The 19291-nt window shown below is 52.3% G+C and overlaps 1 protein-coding gene across 2 annotated transcripts in view; it reads right to left on the minus strand.

The window, feature by feature from the left end:
* Positions 1-1062: 1062 nt before the first annotated feature.
* The window catches only part of LOC133056460 (BICD family-like cargo adapter 1), a 77633-nt gene continuing 59404 nt past the window's right edge, over positions 1063-19291 (minus strand). The window contains exons 5-10 of one of the 2 annotated variants that reach the window (XM_061141779.1): positions 18428-18607; positions 17583-17801; positions 16439-16582; positions 11156-11286; positions 3958-4078; positions 1063-1239 (exon numbers count right to left, since the gene is read on the minus strand). In XM_061141779.1, coding sequence (XP_060997762.1) covers positions 1078-1239; positions 3958-4078; positions 11156-11286; positions 16439-16582; positions 17583-17801; positions 18428-18607 — 957 coding nt within the window. In that variant the 3' untranslated portion in view covers positions 1063-1077. The remainder of the gene's footprint in view (positions 1240-3957; positions 4079-11155; positions 11287-16438; positions 16583-17582; positions 17802-18427; positions 18608-19291) is intronic. The other variant, XM_061141780.1, reaches the window with a different exon arrangement.

Below are 19291 nucleotides of genomic sequence, written 5' to 3' on the forward strand. Positions count from 1 at the left end.
AAAATCCATACATGTATTTACATGGTTGCTACATACAAAATTACAGCGCTGTGTGTGCAGCACTGTGTCTGTACATATCTGTAGGTACATTCTTTCCACGCATCCCTGCTGTGCTTTCCCCGTGAGGGAGGGAGATGATCCTTGTAAAGCAGCTTGAGGGCGGCCTCAGCCCGGTGCCTCTGAGTCCGAGTTGGGGCCTCAGCAGAGAAGGTGAAGCGGTTGCTGAGGACGAGCAGGAGTGGGAGGTCGCTGGGGTGACCTCCCGTGGGCCTGGTGGGCAGTTTCTGGAGGCGTCCACCCTGTGGAATCGATGCTGCCCGGCGGCGTGGCTGAGCACAGACCCCTGTGGAGCCGTCCTGTGGCCTGGACGTGCTCGGCCGAGCCGAGAACTTGTGTATGTGGGGGGCCGGGGGGCCCTCTGCCCAGCCCCAGGAAGGGGAGAGGACTGAGCCGGCAGAGGGCCCTGCCAAGGAGCAAGGCCTGCAGCAGAGCGTGGGGAGGAGGCCCTGCTTCCTCTGAGGCTGGGGGCAGCCTAAGCCACGGCCGGGCCTGCTGTGGCCAGAAGGGCCGGCCATCAGGCCCATAGGCTGGGGCTCCGGGCCCGGAGGTGCATGCATGCGGGTGAGGGGCCGCCTCCTGGGCCGGGGCTGTGGGAGGACAGGGTCCAGGCCCGGTGCCTGGTGCCCAGCAGGACGAGGCTCCCACAGCGGGCAGCTGGGGCCTCGGGTGTGCAGAAAGGGCCTCCGCTTCTCTCCCCGCCCAGAGCAGAAGGGCAGCGGTGCCTGGAGCCGGGCACGGCAGCTGCTCTGGAAGCAGCCTGAGCCCCGCTCCGCGGCGGTGGACCCCAGGGCGGGCCCGGCAGTGGAGACACGGCTCGGGCTGCCCTGGTGAGAGCCGCCTTCAGAGGCGGCGGAGCCTCCTGACGATGTGGCCCCTGGGCGAGTAGGCAGTGCGGCCGCTGAGCCCGGCCCAGCGCGGCAGGACTGGCGGGCGCACGTGCTGCCCTGGGCCCTGGCCCACACCCCCATTTGAGTCGGCGTCAGTGTGCCCGTCCTCGCTGGCCTGACTCCTCCGGGCTTAAATCTTCCTGAAGAACGAGAAGAGCCGTTTGCCTTCAGCGGTGCTGGGCTCGTCCCCACGCCCCAGGCCCGGGGCCCGGGAGGGGGCGGCAGCAGGCCGGCTCCGTTCCTTCAGGTGCGTGTCCATCAGCTGCCGGTCAATGACCCTGTGCATGTCATCCTGTGGGCAGACGGGTGGGGTAAGGACGCTGAGCCGCCGCGGGACGGGCCGGGGAGGCGGCGGATCGGGGCAGCACGAGAGGAGAGGATGGAGGGGGACGTGAGCGAGCGGCTGCGGCCACGGCTGCCCTGACCCGAGACCAAGAAGCACCGAGCGGGGCTCCCGGTCTCCCGGGGCTTGGTTGGCTGCGCGGTGTTACTCCCGGGCCGACCCAGGACCAGGTGTGTGTCTGTTGCCCCGGGAGCGGCCGCTGTGGGTGCCCGTCTGTCGCCCCGAGCCCTGCTCAGCCTGCGGGCGGCCCCTCGACCCTGCTTCCTGTGTGTCTGGGGGCCGAGTGTGCCCCCCTCACCTGGTCCCCCTCCCGCAGCCCCAGGGTGGCCTTGGCCTGCCAGCCCTCCAGCCTCACAGCCTGGCCTCGGGGCTTTTCTCGCCCCTCTGCCCCCTTCAGGCTCCTACCAGCCTGAGCTGCCAGTGCCCATGTGCCCCTGGCAGGCCCACGTGCACGGTCAAGGCTCCCGGGTGCCTCCTCTCCGACCACCATCCACGCTCGGCCCCCACGGATGGGGCCCCTGTTTGGTGGAGGCTGGGGTGGCGCCATGTTCGAGGCTTGTCGTGCTCCATCCTAGGCGCTTCCTCAGTGAGGCTGCGCCTCTCCCTCCAGTGAGCTAACGCTGCAAAGGAGATGATTTCACCTCCCAGAACCAGCTCTTACCCCACAGCTGCTGCTGGACAGAGCGGCTCCGCTCTCCTCGCTGGACTGAGTCTGTGCGGGACAGAGGCGTCCTGCCGTTAACAGACCATGAAAAGTCCAGGTTTAGAAACAAGCAGCCCTTTCTAACATCAGCCGGGAACACAAGCGTCGGCCCGGCTGCTTTACCCTAAAGCCGGGCGTTGTGGGGTGGGCTCTGCGATGTCCTGGTGAAAAGACCGAGCCGCGGGCTGAACGCTGGAGCGAGTCAGCTGCCGTGTGCACGCGCAGAGACGCGGAGGCCGCACGTGGCGGGCACTCCTGAGACCGGGGCAGCCGCTCCCTCGGTGAGCACAGGAAGAGGGCCGGCTGGGCTGCTGGCTGACCAGCTTGTCCATCACCTCCCACACACCTAAGCTCGCAGTCACTCAGATGTCTGCAAGTTTCCATGTGAAATTTGGGGACTTTTCCTAAGCGTGGCACCAGGTGGCGGCAGGCAGACCCCTTGCTCATGTCCTGCTCTCCTGCCTTCCTCCCCTGCCCCCTTCTTCACATACAGCTTCCTACCTACACCCCCTCCTCATCAAGTGACACGGTCCTCACTCTGAAGGTCCCAGTGTCAAATCCTCGGCCCAGTGCTCTGTTCTTGGGACGTGCGCCATAAGATCTACGTTAAATGCAACTTTAGGAACGTCACAGGGTCCTTCAGAGAGAAACCCTTTCAAAGCTGCCAATGTTTTTTCTGGTACATTGCAAACTGCATTTTTTTATACTGTAGGATTCAGCAAAGTAATTCCATGAAATCTATCACATCAAAACTCGACAGACACACAAGCTGCTCGAACTCCATGCTGGGTCACATCCATAAAACTGCCCATTTGTGAGGAGATGGAACCAACAAACCAGCATCGGCCGGGTCAGCCTGTGGGGACCGGGCCACGTGCTGCCGCGCTCGCGCTCACAGACGTGACGGTGGAGGGAGGGGGAGGCCGGGCGTGATGGCATGGCACACGGACGAGACGACGCCGGCACCGACACACACGACATGGTGAGCGTGAGGGAGCGGTGGGGTGGGACCGTGATGGCGGGAGAGGAGAGGTGAGGGGGTGGGGGCTTGAAGAGCTCACCTCAAAGGCAGGAGGGGTGTACAACTAAAGCTGTTGATACGGGAACTGAGAAAGGCCACTAGATCAGAAACCAAAGGAGCCAGATAGTAAAAAGCCCTGAGGAAGCAAACTGTAGCCGAGAGAAAAGAGAAGAACAGACGCGGTGAGCCAAGACACAGCGGGCTGGGAGGCGGGGGGCAGCTCTTGGGGTGGGGGGACCCTGGCGCTCCCGCAGCCAGCCAGGCAGGGCCCTGGAGGAACAGTCACTTCTAAGCTGCCCCCTGCGAGGGGCTTGCCTGGGAAAGCTGCAGGGGCCTTTTCATCTGTCCAGTTAGGATTTCTTGGGGAGAAACATGAATGGTTACACCCATATCCTGAAATTGTACTTCCCTAATCTCATTAACAAAAAGCAAGTGGTGGCCCTGGCCCAGAGGGGAGCACATCGAGGCCTGGGACAGGGCAGGCTGATGGGACTCTGACACCCGTGGTGCTAGAGACGGACACACTGACTCACTTTCCCCAGACCTGCGCCGGGACGGTGCTCTGTGGAAGAAGGAAGCTGGCCTCTGAGAAAGGGAAGAGCAGTGGCCGCGGATAACCCAAGGGTGCCTGAACGACATGCATCCAGTAATGAATTTCCAGTCAGTCATACAGGGCTTCCTGGGCCCTCCACGTCGACAGCAGTGTCTTTAGAGCTAATTTCAACAAGGCCAAGACAAGCGGCTGAAGGAGGCCCCTGTTCAAGCCTGGAGGTCAGCATAGCCGGGTTCCTCGCTCTGGAAAGTGGCTTCCTCCAGGCGCTCAGGGCCTGGGGCCTAGAGCCCCGACTCACACAGTGAAGACGAATCACTGCTCACCTGCACACACGGGACCCTCCAGTAACAAACCCATCCTTACACTCAGCCTGGGTTCACAGACTTTTACCTGCCAAGCCTCAAGCTGCTGCGAGAGGTTCAGTTTCTGCTGAATGGCATCCAGCAGCTGGCTGTTGAGAGACATCATGTCCATCTTGCACTTGGCGAGTTCCAGCTCCACAGCGTTCTTCCTGGAAACACACAAGCTGGGATGAGCGCCGACACCCTGTGCCAGAGCATCAGGTCCTCTGCCCGGGGCACCTGGTGTCTGAAGGATGAGGAAACAGTCTCTGACCCCAAACTCACAACAAACAGTAACTGTAGCTACAGTGTTACTTCTAGAGGCCTGGAAAGTGGGCAACATGCTTTCATACACATTTTCTCAACTTTCATAAACAAGCTGTAGGTGAAAGGATTATCTGACATCGCCATCGTGAAGTGATTGAGAGAGGAGGATACTTAAGTCAGAACTGGAACCCAGAGATCAAAGACCTCTCACAGCACTAAAGGGCTGCTGCCTTCATCTTTCCCCCAAAATACCAGTCCCCATGGAAGTTGGACTTAACCCACTGGTGCCCCCTTTCCACCAGCAAGCCCTTTTCTGAGGGTGTGTGCAGTGGTGGCCACACTGCAGCACAGCTCAGGTGCTCACTGTAGCCAAGAGGTAGGGGGCCCAGGGCAAAGTATATGATGGAACAGTCACCTCCCGTAACAACCACAGTGTTGAATATTTACTGACAGTGGGGAAACACTCGTGATTTATGCTGTGTAAAAAAGAACCAAGAGACAAGGTCACATATACTAGCTTTGTACAAGAAAACCTGCCTGTGTATATTTGAAGGTCACACCCAAAAATGTCTACTTGGTTCTCTTGGAATGATGACCATTGATGAGTAATTGCTCCTGCACTTCTGCATTTTGTATTTTCACATTTTGATGTGTTTTACATACTACTTTGTTCCCCAGCATTTCTAAACCATGGTGGTTCAATGCAAAAGGTACTTTGCAGGGATACCAAGTAATGGGGATAAAGTGGCAGAGCCTTAGCTGGGCAGCTTCTATAAGGTGGCAGTGGTTGTCCAGCTGCCAAATGAGTATTTAGCCCTTCAGGGACTGATACCTTTCACATTAAAAGGGCAAAACTAAAACGGCTCTCATCACACAGGGCCACAGACCAATGTGCATGGCCTTGTGAGGACCCACCCTCAGGGGCTGCTCAGCCCCCATCAAAGCCAAGCTCGACTAGAAGGCAGCTGGGGTGAACCGTTCGGGCCACCATGCGACCAGCACTTCCTCTGTGGCTTCAAGTCCACCGAGCAGTTGGTCACCGACCTCGACACCCCGGGGCTCCAGGACAGCGCCCTGCCCACCCATCCCGGACGCTCCAGGCCGCTCTCAGCGGGCCCGCCCACCCGCACTGCGGCTGCCGGGACGCGAGCTGAGCCTGGCCAATGAGCGCCGGTGTCTCAAATGCCGCACACTGCTCCCGTCACGGCCGCTGCCATTGGCTGGTCGCAAGCGGCGGAAATCCTTGCCTGGCGCCGGTTGCCACGGACGCCCCGGCTGGCCCACCCCACGGTCCTGGAAAGTCAGCGCAAACCCCTGGCGCCCCGCGGCAGGGAAACCTCCTGAGCTTACAGGCGTCTCCCGGCAGGTGGCGCCACGAGCAGCCTGAAGACCCCGGAAAGTGCTGACTAACGCCGCAGGCGGAGTGGCACAGGTCCAGGGGCAACTGCAGCCCGCCGGGCACAGAGCGGAACCCTTTCCTTCCGGAAGGCCCTCGAGCTGGGCCCACCTTGGGGGCCTAGGTGTCAGTCACAGCCTGGGACGGCACCCTCGGAACGTTTGCTCACTAGGGCATCTTGGAGCTTATCATTCATGAGAAAGCACAAAACAAGAATAACAAAGCTGCAGAAGCCCCTGATCAAGACGTTAATCAGTTTTAAAAAGGAATATTTCAGAGGGCTAGGCGAATTCCTTGTATAAATGAAACCACTAGCAACTGAACCCTCTGCTTGTGTAAGGCAGATGCCAGCCCAGGATTTCTTTTCACTGAGGACCTTTCACCTGCAAGGAGATAAAATTGTTAACTTTTCCGAACACCTTAAGGTTTTTGCTGTCCAGTGAAGAGAGGGAAGTTATTCTTCTTGGGGGAGAGTCTCATCCTTATTGCATATTAGAATCATGGGGTGGGAGCTGCCCCCAACCCAGAGGTTCAGACTGAAGAATTGTTCTGGAGAGGGCCCTGGGGTTGGGGGCGGGGAAGATTCTAAAATGCAGCCAAGATCGGAGGCGATGTATATAAAACTCTCACGACCCTACACAAATGTATGGTTACCCCACACTTGAATGATTCCTTAGGTCTCGTATGAATTCTGTACACCCGGAATTTCATTTGTGAGGGACAGAAAAAGAACCCTCCTGGAGTGGTCTAACACTCTAAGGGCAGGGCCTCACTCCAAAACCCTTCCTACTCAGGAGGGAGAACTCACAAATCTGTTCAGTCAGACTCCAGGAGATTGACTCAGCCTCTGCGGGCAGCAGGTGAGGGCATGCATTTCAAGGTTTCATGGAGACTTGGCAATTTTCTGTCACCCAGGTGCTGGAGCTAGGTGCACTCATTTTAGTGGAGGGGACTGGACAACTTGTTTCTTCTGCTCTCCTACACCCTGGCACTTTCTCTGGCTGTATCTCCACCTCCTATGCAGATGGAGGGTGGTCAGAGCCCGATGGCCAGCTCTCTTCTGTTTCTCTAGCTGAGAGAAGCTGACAAACCAGACTCTACTTCTAACTTACTGGGCTTCCACAATTAGCACCCTAATTTTACCATTTTATTCCCTAATTATTTGACACAATTTCACCCTTTGTTATTCATAATAGTATGGTCTCACTCCAAAATACCACACTACTATTCAACAACACAAGAGACGACTCTACACATGGATATCACCAGATGGTCCATACCGAAATCAGACTGATTACGTTCTTTGCGGTCAAAGATGGAGAAACTCTATACAGTCAGCAAAAACAAGACCAGGGGCTGACTGTGGCTCAGATCATGAACTCCTTATTGCAAAATTCAGACTTAAATTGAAAAAAATAGGGAAAACCACTGGACCATTAAGGTGTGGCCTAAATTAAGTCCCTTGCAGTGGAAGTGACAAACAGGTTCAAGGGATTAGATCTGATAGACAGAGGGCCTGAAGAACTATGGACAGAGGTTCATAACATTGTACAGGAGGCAGTGATCAAAACCATCCCCAAGAAGAAGAAATGCAAAAAGGCAAACTGGTTGTCTGAGGAGGCCTTGCAAATAGCTGAGAAAAGAAGAGAAGCAAAAGGCAAAGGAGAAAAGGAAAGATAAACCCATCCAAATGCAGAGTTCCAAACAATAGCAAAGAGAGATAAAGGCTTCCTAAGTGAACAGTACAAAGAAACAGGAAAATAATAGAGTGGGAAAGATAAGAGATCTCTTCAAGAAAAAGAAACACCAAGGGAACATTTCATGCAAAGACTGGCACAACAGACAGAAATGGTAGGGACCTAACAGAAGCAGAAAATATTAAGAAGAGGTGGGAAGGACACAAAGAAGAACTGTACAAAAAAGATCTTCATGACCCAGATAACCACGATGGTGTGATCACTCACCTAGAGCCAGACATCTTGGAGTGCGAAGTCAAGTGGGCCTTAGGAAGCATCACTATGAACAAAGCTAGTGGAGGTGATGGAATTCCAGTTGAGCTATTTCAAATCCTAAAAGATGATGCTGTGAAAGTGCTGCACTCAATATGTCAGCAAATTTGGAAAAATGCAGCAGTGGCCACAGGACTGGAAAAGGTCAGTTTTCATTCCAATCCCCTCAAAAGGCAATGTCAAAGAATGTTCAAACTACCATACAATTGCACTCATCTCACACACTAGCAAAATAATGCTCAAAATTCTCCAAGCCAGGCTTCAACAGTACATGAACTGAGAACTTCCAGATGTTCAAGCTGGATTTAGAAAAGGCAGAGGAACCAGAGATAAAATTGCCAACATCGGTTGGATCACAGAGAAAGCAAGATAGTTCCAGAAAAACATCTGCTTCATTGTCTACACTAAAGCCTTTGACTGTATGGGTAGCAGCAACCTGTGGAAAATTCTTCAAGAGATGGGAGTACCAGACCACCTTACCTGCCTCTGTGAAACCTGTATGCAGGTCAAAAAGCAACAATTAGAACCGGACATGGAACAATGGATTGGTTCCAAATTAGGAAAGGAGTACATCAAGGCTGTATATTGTTATCCTGCTTATTTAACTTATATGCAGAGTACATCATGAGAAATGCCAGACAAGCTGGAATCAAGACTGCTGGGAGAAATATCAATAAACTCAGATGCAGATGACACCAACCCTTATGGCAGAAAGTGAAGAGAAACTAAAGAGCCTCTTGATGAAGGTGAAAGAGAAGAGTGAAAAAGCTGGCTTAAAACTCAACATTTAAAAACTAAAGATCATGGCATCAGGTCCCATCATTTCATGGCAACTAGTTGGGGAAACAATGGCAACAGTGACAGACTTAATTTTCTTCAGCTCCAAAATAACTGCAGATGGTGACTGAAGTCATGAAATTAAAAGACCCTTGCTCCTTGGAAGAAAAGCTATGACAAACCTAGACAGCGTATTAAAAAGCAGAGACATTCTTCTGCTGACAAAGGTCTGTATAGTCAAAGCTATGGTTTTTCCAGTAGTCATGTATGGATGTGACAGTTGGACCATAAAGAAAGCTGAGTGCTGAAAGATTGATGCTTTTGAACTGTGGTGTTGGAGAAGACTCATGAAAGTCCCTTGGATTGCAAGGAGATCAAACCAGTCAATCCTAAAGGAAATCAATCCTGAATATTCACTGGAAGGACTGATACTAAAGCTGCAATACTTTGGCCACCTGATGCGAAGAGCCACCTCATTGGAAAAGACCCTGATGCTGGGAAAGACTGAGGGCAGGAGAAGGGAACGACACAGAATGAGATGGTTGGATGGCATCACTGACTTGATGAACATGAGTTTGAGCAAACTCTGGGAGATGGTGATGGACAGGGAAGCCTGGCGTGCTGCAGTCCATGGGCTGCAGGGTCAGACATGACTGAGCAACTGAACAATTCAAGTATTCAGTAACTACATCCATTGGAGAAGACTCTTGAGAGTCCCCTGGCCCGCAAGGAGATCCAATCAGTCCATCCTAAAGGAAATCAGTCCTGAATATTCATTTTAAGGACTGATGTTGAAGCTGAAACTCCAATAATTTGGCCACCTGATGCAAAGAACTGACTCACTAGAAAAGACCCCCCTGCTGGAAAAGATTGAGGGCAGGAGGAGAAGGGGACAACAGAGGATGAGATGGTTGGATGGGATCACCGATCCCATCATATCTCAATGGATATGAATTTGAGTAAACTCCAGGAGTTGGTGATGCAGAGGGAGGCCTGGTGTGCTGCAGTCCATGGGGTTGCAAAGAGTCGGACGCGACTGAGCGACTGAACTGAATCAGGAATGGCAAAGACAGTGTAGGTTTGTGATTCTCACCAAGGATAATTCCAAAATGAACTGGAAATTGAAAGACAACTTGATAGGAGATTCTGACCAGACAGAAAAGGGGACCCAAACATAAAACCAAAATGGAAATGATGGAAATGACTGAAGAGAACAGAAGGGAGGGAACAATGGTGTATGAAAATGAAAAGGGGAAGATGTAGGGAATTTTAAAGTCAGAAATTAAAATGTCATATTACTTCTTAAAAAAGGCAAATGGTATCTATCTACAAATTCTTTTAAATAAGCTCCTTTTAGCTTTCTGCCAAGTAGCCCTGAGGTGAGGGAAAAGGAGCCTGAGACTGAGGTGAAGGCCAGCGATGAGCATCAGCTGCGATCCTGGGGAAACGCCCTCATCTGTAAAATTGGGATTAAAAGCCTCCACTTCTTGCTGTGGCTAGGAGGATTAAAGGATGCTTTGTAAGCAGTAAAGTGATGCACAAATGTTGTTATTAATGCGTTATAAAGCCTGCAAAGCAGACATAATTTTAGTACCCTTTATCTTCTTAGACTCAATAAACAGGACAGACTGAATGTGTGACAAAGATAATTTTCGGGAGGATGGGAAATAAACGTGGTCTTTGCGCCTTTGTACTGCCACATATTTTGAATGTACAAGAACGCATTTATGCATTTCTTCTCTGCCAGAGAAATCCCAAAACATTATTTAAAAGTAACCCAGTTTACTAAAAATTAACAAAGACAAAGAAAACTGTTCAGTGACACTCTGAGGATGCAGTCAAACTCAGAATGTAGGAAAACTATGAATTAAAAGAGCCAGTTTCTTCAATAAATGCAAATCGAAGAAAAAAAGAGAAGGGGAAGAGTTACAACCTTTTGGGACATAACAACAAAACAGAGTACGCTGGAGTTTGGCGTCTGATTCTTATCAAGTATAAAAAGACATTTATGGGACAACTGGGGAAATTTGAACACTGGATACTAGATGATATTAAGAAATTGAAGTTTTTTCATGTGTGATATTTCTGGCGTGTGTTTTACAATAAAGAGTCTTTCTCTGGTATCGATTTCTGTGAAAATGTTTATGGATGAGATGATATGTCTCGTGATCCACCTTAACATGGTCCAGAAGCGGAGGGGGAAGAAATGGACAGCTACAGATGAAACCACACTGGCCGTGCTGTTCATCAGCATTGAAACTGAGGTAGGTAGGTCGGAATTCGTCTCATGTTTTCTACTTTTGTGTATGCTTGAAAATGTCTATGATTAATAGTAAAACAAAAATAACAGCAAAAAAAAACTATGTGTGTGTGTGTGTGTGTATATAAAATGAGATTGGCCCACTCCAGTATTCTCGCCTGGAGGGCCACAGTCTACGGGGCTGAAGAGTCCAACATGACTGGAGCAACTAAGCATGCATAGTGAGATCGGAATGCTGAGATATAAGTGAAAACAAACAACAAAAAAAAACATGTAGAGCATCATCTTGCTGATTTTTTTTAAAGAGTCCACAAAAACTGCACTGCATATACACCTGCATACACATATGTAAAAAATCTGCAAAAAACACATACCCGACTTTTACCAGTAGTGTCTGTCTGGGAAGAAGAATGGGATGGGGAGTGAGAAATTCCCGAGTAGCAGGGAAACTCTTCTGTGTGATTGAACACCTAAGACTGAGCACATTCTCGGGTTATTAATACGTGCAGTTACAGTTAAACAAGTCGTGCCCACTCACTTCGCGATGGCCTCGTCCCGGTCCCTGATGGCCTTCTGAAGCTGCTCCTTTGGTTCCTCGTCCTCAGACGTCACTCTGAGTCGGTCTCTCTCCTCCTTCAGGGCGGTCATCTCCACGCTCAGCAGTGTCACCTAATGGGAGACGAAGGGGATGAACACAGCACACCACTGCGGCTGGCCTGGGGTGTCTCCCTCCCGAGGGAGAAGAGAACAGGCCCAGGCGGGCTCAGGGCCTGTGTGTGGGGCAGGCTGGTGACTTCCTGCTGCCCCTGCTCCAGGAGGGAGGGGACCACACTCGAGGCTGGAGCTGGGTGGACGGGGGCACTCAGCCCCGAGCTGCTGCACCCGGGGGCCCAGTTCCCTTGTGCACACCACGGCGCCTCCTTCACCTGCAGGCACCCTCTGGGAGCTGCTGAGTGAAGGCCACGTGCACACCAGGGCCCTGGAACACATTTAGGGGGATAAGGACTCGAGTTTTGTTTCCAGTCATCTTCAACTCGACATGGAACACTGCCCTGTGCCCCACACGGGCCCTGGCTGGCCCCAGAGCCTGGGACCTAGTTCCCGTTTCTGTGACAGCACTAGATGCAGCCTGGCTTTCCCGTCTTCTTCCTTCAGCTCCCCAGGTCAAAGCCGCAGGGAATTTAGGCAGAAAAACAACACTGTCACCTTTCACTTCAAGCCTCTTACCTTCTCTGTGGTCCACGCCTCTGTGAATGGCACCAGAGCCCACTCACGGGGAGTCAACCTTGGGTGGTGAGGCGCCCCTCCCGGTGGCTCCCTCGGTGACCAGTTTACCCCGCCCACTGTACACAGCGACCTCTCGCACCCCTTGTGCTCTGCCGTGGCGAGAAGCATGTCCTATCCATCTGCGTGTCTCAGACCCTGACCAGAAACAATGCTTAATCCCCAAGTGCCTGTGCAGTGGACGGTTGTCATTTTGGGGCTTGTCAAGCACCCAGAATTCCTTCCTATCTGGGGCATTCCTAGTTGCAGGAGCCTCGGCAGGAGACAGAGCATGCCCACCTACTAAGGAAGCCAAGGAAGAGACCTCCTTTCCTAGGTACCTGGGGCTACAGCTCTTGGGGGTGCAGCAAAGCCACTGGCCAGTGGGAGATTACTCCATGGAGAGCAGATGGCTTTGTCACCCCACTTCCCATGGCTCCTTCCTGTTTTGGAGCTCAGTTCTCCAGCCTGCCTATTGATTCTGTGACATTTCAGATTTAATTCCAGTATATTATTTTTCTGCTCAAGTTAAGTAGAGTGAGTTTCAGTTGTCTGCAACCAGAAACCCTGCCTGGTAGAGCTTTCAATAAATATTTGTTCAATGAATGGAAGGCAGGGAACCCTCCTTCTCACAGTCGATAGGATCAGACTGGAGTCAGGACGCCTGACCCTGCCCTCTTGGTGCACAGCAGGGAATGTCGGGCCTGGTGCTCTGAGCTTCCATGGTGGGGACAGCTCCGGTGAGGAGCCTCAGGGTGCTGGGCGCCTGCGGAGGCCAGGGCAGGCAGGCGCAGAGCTCTGAGGCAGACAAGGCGTCAGGTGAGAAGCCCGGCTTCACCCTATTCTTGGCAGGTTCCGCAGCCTGGCAGGCCAGAACCCAAGACCCAGAAAGCACCTGGCGGAGACAGCCAGCCCTCCTCAGACCAAATGAGCCCTGACGTGGCCAAGAGCCAGCCAGGTGTTCTGCCAGCCGAGTCAGAGACAGATAAAACTGCGTGCTAGGCAGGAAATGCCAACATGTCATAATCTCCAGATAAGACTCCACAAGAATTTTTTGCTGTGGCCTGGAAAACCTGACCAAGGTAGAGACTGCCAGCTTAGAAGTGACAAAGGATTTACCCTCTCGGAGTTACACGTGAATTTGATAAAAAGCAGGAATAAATGGAACTATTCCCCACCATCAAGTTGTTGTTAGGATCAAATGAAATAAATAACATCAAAGGCCCAGCTCAGAGCGTAAGCGCCACCCCTTCTCTCCCCTCCACGAGGGCCTTCCAGCTAACAGCTGGGTTAACTGCTGACTTAGGTTACAGCCACCCCTAAATCCACTCTTCCCCATTAAGGTAGGTGTCCTTGAAGTTGAACAGCATCAAAGGAAACATCCTGAGGTCATACATCCAGGGCTGACAATCATTTGAGTGCCTGCTCTAGACGCTTCAGAAGACAGAGAGGGGTGTGCGACCTGGAGTCCATCCTTGCAGGCAGTCCACTAAGGCTGGACGGGGAAGGTGAGAAGGGAGTGAGGGTAACCATGACAAAGCAGAGCCGGGGACTCCCTGAGCAAGGGAGGCAGGAGAGTTTCGAGGAGGAAGTGAGACCTGATCAGGAACTTGAAGGATGAGGAGGGCTGTATGTGCAGGGGCGAGTCTTCCAGGGAGAGAGAAAGACTGGGAGAAAAGACCCCGCTGTGGGAACACAAGGGCCACATCCATCTGGAACCCATGTTCAATCCTGCCACAGCAGAGGCGGTGAGAGGGAAACAATAGGAGCGGAGGCTGGATGGTGGGACGCAGCCAGACCGTGGGGCCAGGAGGGTTTGAGAGTATTGCAAGAGGTGTCCCACCTTCAAGTCGTGCTTCAGAAGATCACTCCAGACCATGTGAAGGCTGGGGAAGTGATGACTAAAGGCAAGGTGTGAAAGAATGAAGTTCTGAGGGGGTCAATGGCTGGGAGGATGGAGGAGACAGAACATGCTGAGATTTCAGAGGAGGGGGCACTCAGATCTCATCAGTGAGAGCCTCAACTGCTCCCAGCTCACGCTCCCCTGAGTGTTCACGTCCCTGGAGTAACTGGCATGTGCTTCAGTCAAGCATAAAGGAGCCAAATGATGGGGTGGGACTGTTTCTCTTACTGTGCCTCCCAGGACCTGGTGTACTGGCCTGGGAGAACTACTTGTCACGTTGCCCAGCAGGTCCTCCTGTGTCCGGGCAGCAGCTCCAGAGCCCACGGCCAGCCCTCCCTGGGGAGCTGCAGGGATGGGGCATGGAGCTCTCCACAGCCAGCAGGAGGGCAGGGACAAGTCTGCAGGCCTGTCTACGAGGCTGTGCTTCAAACAGGTGATGATCAATTAAACCTGGGCTCTCTTTCACTTTAGAATTTGGGTAGGCTTCTGAGGGGTGGGGAACTGTGGGCACTTCACTGTCGAGGTCCCACACACCTTTTACCTCTGGCCTCATTTCCAGGACAGCAGAGAATGCTCAGGCAGGAAAACAGCGGGAGTGGAGGTGGGGCCATCTGTTGGTGAGGTCGGACCTCAGTCCCACGTCACCTGAGTCAGGCTCCCCAAAGGGTACGAAGCTGGTCTGACTGCCCTCATCTTACATCCACCTGAGCCTCTCGGGGCACGCATGTGCTGAGCTAACAGCAGGAGGCACCCCTGCTCCCCCTGACAGCTGCCATTTCCATGGCCCTGCCAACTTCACCTGCATTACCCACTGCCCTGGGAGTCGGCGTTCCTCCCGAGGGACGCTCCTGGATGACGCAACTTGGCTGAGGGGTCTGCGGCCCTGACTGAGCCTGTCGGGAGCGACTGAGCCTGGCAGAGGCCCAACTCTGTATCTTATGTGGGACTGAATGTAACCATCTACTTGATGGGTTCTCTTGTGTTCTTTTGAAAGGGAATCCATAGGAATTGACCTAAATCAGTTATCAGTTGAATTTTTAAGGAAAATTCCCTGGTAGAGGTGGCTTTCTAAATATAAATAGTTCCACAGCAGACTCTCAGCAACCTCTACCTATTTTTCTGGATCAAACAATGCCCTCTTGGGCTTCTAGAAGCAACAAAGAGGCTTTTATTAATCCAAATAACTTTAAGGCCCACTTTCTTTTGCATTTTATTCTTCCCATTTGGAAGGTATGATCCCTCCTGTCGCCAACCTCTCTGGGCAAACGACCACCAGCGGGTCTTAGGTTTTAGGCACTAAAGTGTCTCTGGCTGGAGAAGGCAATGGCACCCCACTCCAGTACTCTTCCCTGGAAAATCCCACGGAGAGAGAAGCCTGGCAGGCTGCAGTCCACAGGGTCGTGAAGAGTCGGACACGACTGAGCGACTTCACTTTCATTTTTCACTTTCATTCATTGGAGAAGGAAATGGCAACCCACTCCAGTGTTGTTGCCTGGAGAATCCGAGGGGTGGGGGAGCCTGGTGGGCTGCCGTCTATGCACAGAGTCAGACACGACTGAAGTGACTTAGCAGCAGCAGTGTCTCTGGCTGCCCAAACCTACTCCCCAGGGCTTGGTCAGGAACAATATACAGCTTTCAATAGCATCCTTCTGCCCTTCTTATCTGGTCACTCACAAAAAAAAGAGAGCAGTAATGACTTGTCTCCCAGTATCTTCCAAGAGAATAATACCAGGAAGTCTAATGGGTACAACCCCAAAAGACAGACGTTTATTTCTATAAGTTCCTTTACATTTAAGAAATACTGATGTGAAAGCCCAGCTTAAATTCCATCTTTCAGCAACCTCTTCCTGTAGCAGGAAGGGAGGACTAGCTTTGGACAAGGAGGGAAGGCGTTTAGAGGGGAACCTGTCTGGTATCCCCCGCTAACGGGACCAAACCTCCATACAGGACTCCAGGCAAAAGGAAGAGCTTTTATTTATCTCCTATGTAGATTTTAGAAGCTCCTTTTTGGGTGGGGCTGCTCTTAAGCCCTTTAAAACTTTTCAGATCAGAATACAGATGTCCTTCTCCAGTGTTCTGGAGAGATGAGATCATGATCAAATAGGAAGGGAACAGCAAGAGCAGCAGTAAGTGCCTCGAAAGCTGAAAAACAGGCTGGCTGAGGTGACAGCACTCACAAAGAGAGCTCAGGCCCGCAAAGACCAACTGTCTCCTGGTTTGCAAACTCCCCTGCTCAGAAGCTGCTGGACAAACATCCAAATGTGTCTTGGGAGCTGTGGCACTCTATCTATCAGAATCCACCCAGTTATTCAGGCTCTGTAGAGAGCCAGCTATTTTTAGTTGTGGCATAAGGAATCTAGTTCCCTGACCAGGGAGCAAACCCAGGCCCCCTGCATTGGAGCACAGAGTCTTAGCCACTGGACCACCAGGGAAGTCCCTCAGCTATTCTCAATCCTAACGATGTCACTGTGGCCTAAACCTGAGGACTGACTTCTCTTGAAGATACTCAGCTCACTTCAGCTTCAGGTCACTACCCGAGGGTCCGACCATCAGAGGAGAGCCCGTCTCAGAGAGACATGGAGAGGGGGACTCGCGGGCTCCCAGGGAGCAGGAGCCCCTGCACACCTTGCACTGGGCCGAGGACGGGGTGCTCACCTGACTGTGGAGCCGCTGCAGCTCTTCCAGGCTTTGCCTCAGTTTACCCCTCTCTCCCTCCATGAGTTCCCTCAGGGCTCTCGAATCCTCACTGGTCTGCCTTATCTGTTCTTCTAAGGAGTCATCGTCAATTCTCCGGGAGCTCTGACAGCAGTAGAGAGATGGTGAGAGTGGAGGGGATTGGGGAGATGGTTAGTGGGAGAGATGAAGGGGGGAGGGGAGCAGGGAGATGGTTCAGTTTGGGGAAGAGCAAGGTAGGGGATGGGAGGAAAAAAGAGAAGCAGAAGAAGGAAGAAATAGAAGGTTAGAAAAAGAGAGGTTGTCTTGCTCAATTTCAATGTGCAGACAGTAACTAGAAGTTTATTTTGTTTCAGGCTTTGGAGAAGGGAAACTGCATGGCGCCAAGAGCCCACCTCCCTCTGCCAGCTCGCCTTCCCACACTGACCCAGCCTCTGCACTACAGTGCATCCCACCAACCACCTCGGCAGGACAGCCACCCTTTCACCTAACTTCACCTAATACAGGGAGAGAGACGCAACCCGCAACCGTCCTGCAGGAGGAGGAACCTGAAGAGAAACAACAGCCCGCAAGCTGTGGGTGTAAATGGAGGGGGAGTCTGGCAGGAATCTGACACGAGGCTGGAAGAAAGGCCAGTCTACTCGTGGAAGCCCGTGGGAATGTTCCTCTCCTGCACCAGAGGAGCCACGTCTAGAATTCTAAAAGGCCCGGCTGTTGATCGTTTCAACTTTCCTCATGTCTAGCCTTTGAGCAGAAGCTTCAGATCTTTTAAGTTTGCCTGTTCACAGTTACCTCCACCACCAGGACCAGTGGGCAAGAGAAAAACAACTTGAAGTTTTTACCAGGAGCCAAATTTCTACATTCACAGCCTCCCAGCAAAGTGCTCACTCTTGAAGCCCTGAGGCCTCGTCTGCACCCTGAGCCTGCAGGGAGGGACTCTGGGGGCCCCCAGCCCCACATTAGACCCTGTGCCTGCTCCCCCATGGGGAGTGCACTCCGACAAGGGCTCAGAAGGCATTCTTGCAGACTTTATTAAGTTCCGGGTTCCAGGGCTAACCTCACCCTCTGGACTTGGTTTTAGCCTCCAAGCCCTGTGGAGCCTGGAGTTCTCATCACAGCCTCTTACCGAGGGCTCCATGCCGTCCACGATGCTCTGGATCAGTCTCTTGAGCTCGTTCAGGGCAGTGCGCAAGCTGCCGGCTGGCACGTCCTTGGCCGACGACGTCTCTGAAGACTCGTCCATCGAGGAGTCCGTGGAGACGGCCGAGTCAGCGCTGTCGTTTCCCCGCAGGTGCGAGCACAGATAGCGGACCTGGCAGTAGGCTTCCCAGAGCTGCAGTCTCAACTGCCCCACAAAGAGTTATTCCTGGTTAGGGACTCTTGAGAAGATGGCCAGCAGCCATCCTTTTCTAGTACACGAATCCAAGAATTTAGTTCTAGGAAGTTGTTTTTTTTTAATTACTTGTCCCAGGAAACATATACTTATTCTGGGCCCCATACAACTGTGGGTGCTTAGTCACTCAGGTGTGTCTGACTCTTTGCGACCCCATGGACTGTAGCCCGCCAGGCTCCTCTGTCCATGGGATTCCCCAGGCAAGAACACTGGAGTGGATAGCCATTTCCTTCTCCCGCACAACTGCACAGACTCCCAGTTCTTATACCCCCTGCCCTCAGGTCCCTCCCAGCTGCACATAAAGTACTTCTTGACATAGTCCGTTACTTTTGGGGGAAGTCCCCATTATAACTAGGGGAATGAGTGGTTATGGGTAATATGAAAACAAACCAATTAGATGGATCACAAATGTTCCAGAACCCTGTCAATACCAGAGTTCTAAGGCTGATTAGTCAACAAGCATTTCCTAAGCGGCCGCCTCAGGACATCTCCAGCCAGCAGGCTGAGGGGCTCACACACGTGCAGACCACGGCACCCTAGGTGTGGGGTGAGCGGGAGGGCCAGGGGGACGCCAGCACCTGCTCTCTCTCCTGCTCCAGCTCCTCGGCCTCCATGCTCTGCTCTATCTCGGACAGGAGGGACGCGCTGGTGGCGGCGGAGTTCTGCAGGCTCCTCTCCTCGGTCAGCTCCTCCACCTTCACCTGCAGCTGCCGGTAGGAGAGCCGCACCTCCTGCAGCTCCAGCTGACTCTGGTGCAGCTTTCGGGGAGACAGCAAAGGAGGGGTGAGGGGGCCGAGCCCGACCACCAATTTACAGGAAAATACAGAGCGGGGGAGGAGCAAGCTAGAAGGTGTTCAGGGGATGCAGTCGGTAAAATACAGATTTGGGAAACTACAGGACAAACAGCCCAGCTTCTTCAACAGATAAATTTCAAAAAGAAAAAGATAAAAGGGGAATCTATAGATTAAAAGAGACTTAAGAAACATATCGCCTGTCTGCCACATGACTCAAAATAAAAATGTGAAGAACAATTATGATATTATTAAGACAACTGAAAACTTGAACGCTGGCTAGATATCTGATACTAAGGAAATATGGCTAAGTTTTCTAGGTGTACTAGTCCTGTGTTTATGTTTTTTAAAGTTCTTATCTGTAAAGTATTCTTCACTTACAGATGAAATTACAAAAATTCTGGGATTTACTTCAAAATAATGAGAGGGGAGCAAGTGGATGTCATGAAGCTAGGGTGGGGCTGGCCAGGGATGGATGGCGTGTAGATATGGACAGTAGGGTACGTGGGGTGTCATTGCACTATTCTGAGTTTGTCTGAAATTCTCCAGAATAAAAAGTTGGACACACAAACCTACAGGCATACAAAATAAGGCACCATTAGACTCTCACCAGAATGACTAAGATAAGTAATAGCAACAGAATAATAATAT

Source organism: Dama dama, chromosome 5 (assembly GCF_033118175.1).
Source record: "Dama dama isolate Ldn47 chromosome 5, ASM3311817v1, whole genome shotgun sequence".
NCBI lineage: Eukaryota > Metazoa > Chordata > Mammalia > Artiodactyla > Cervidae > Dama > Dama dama.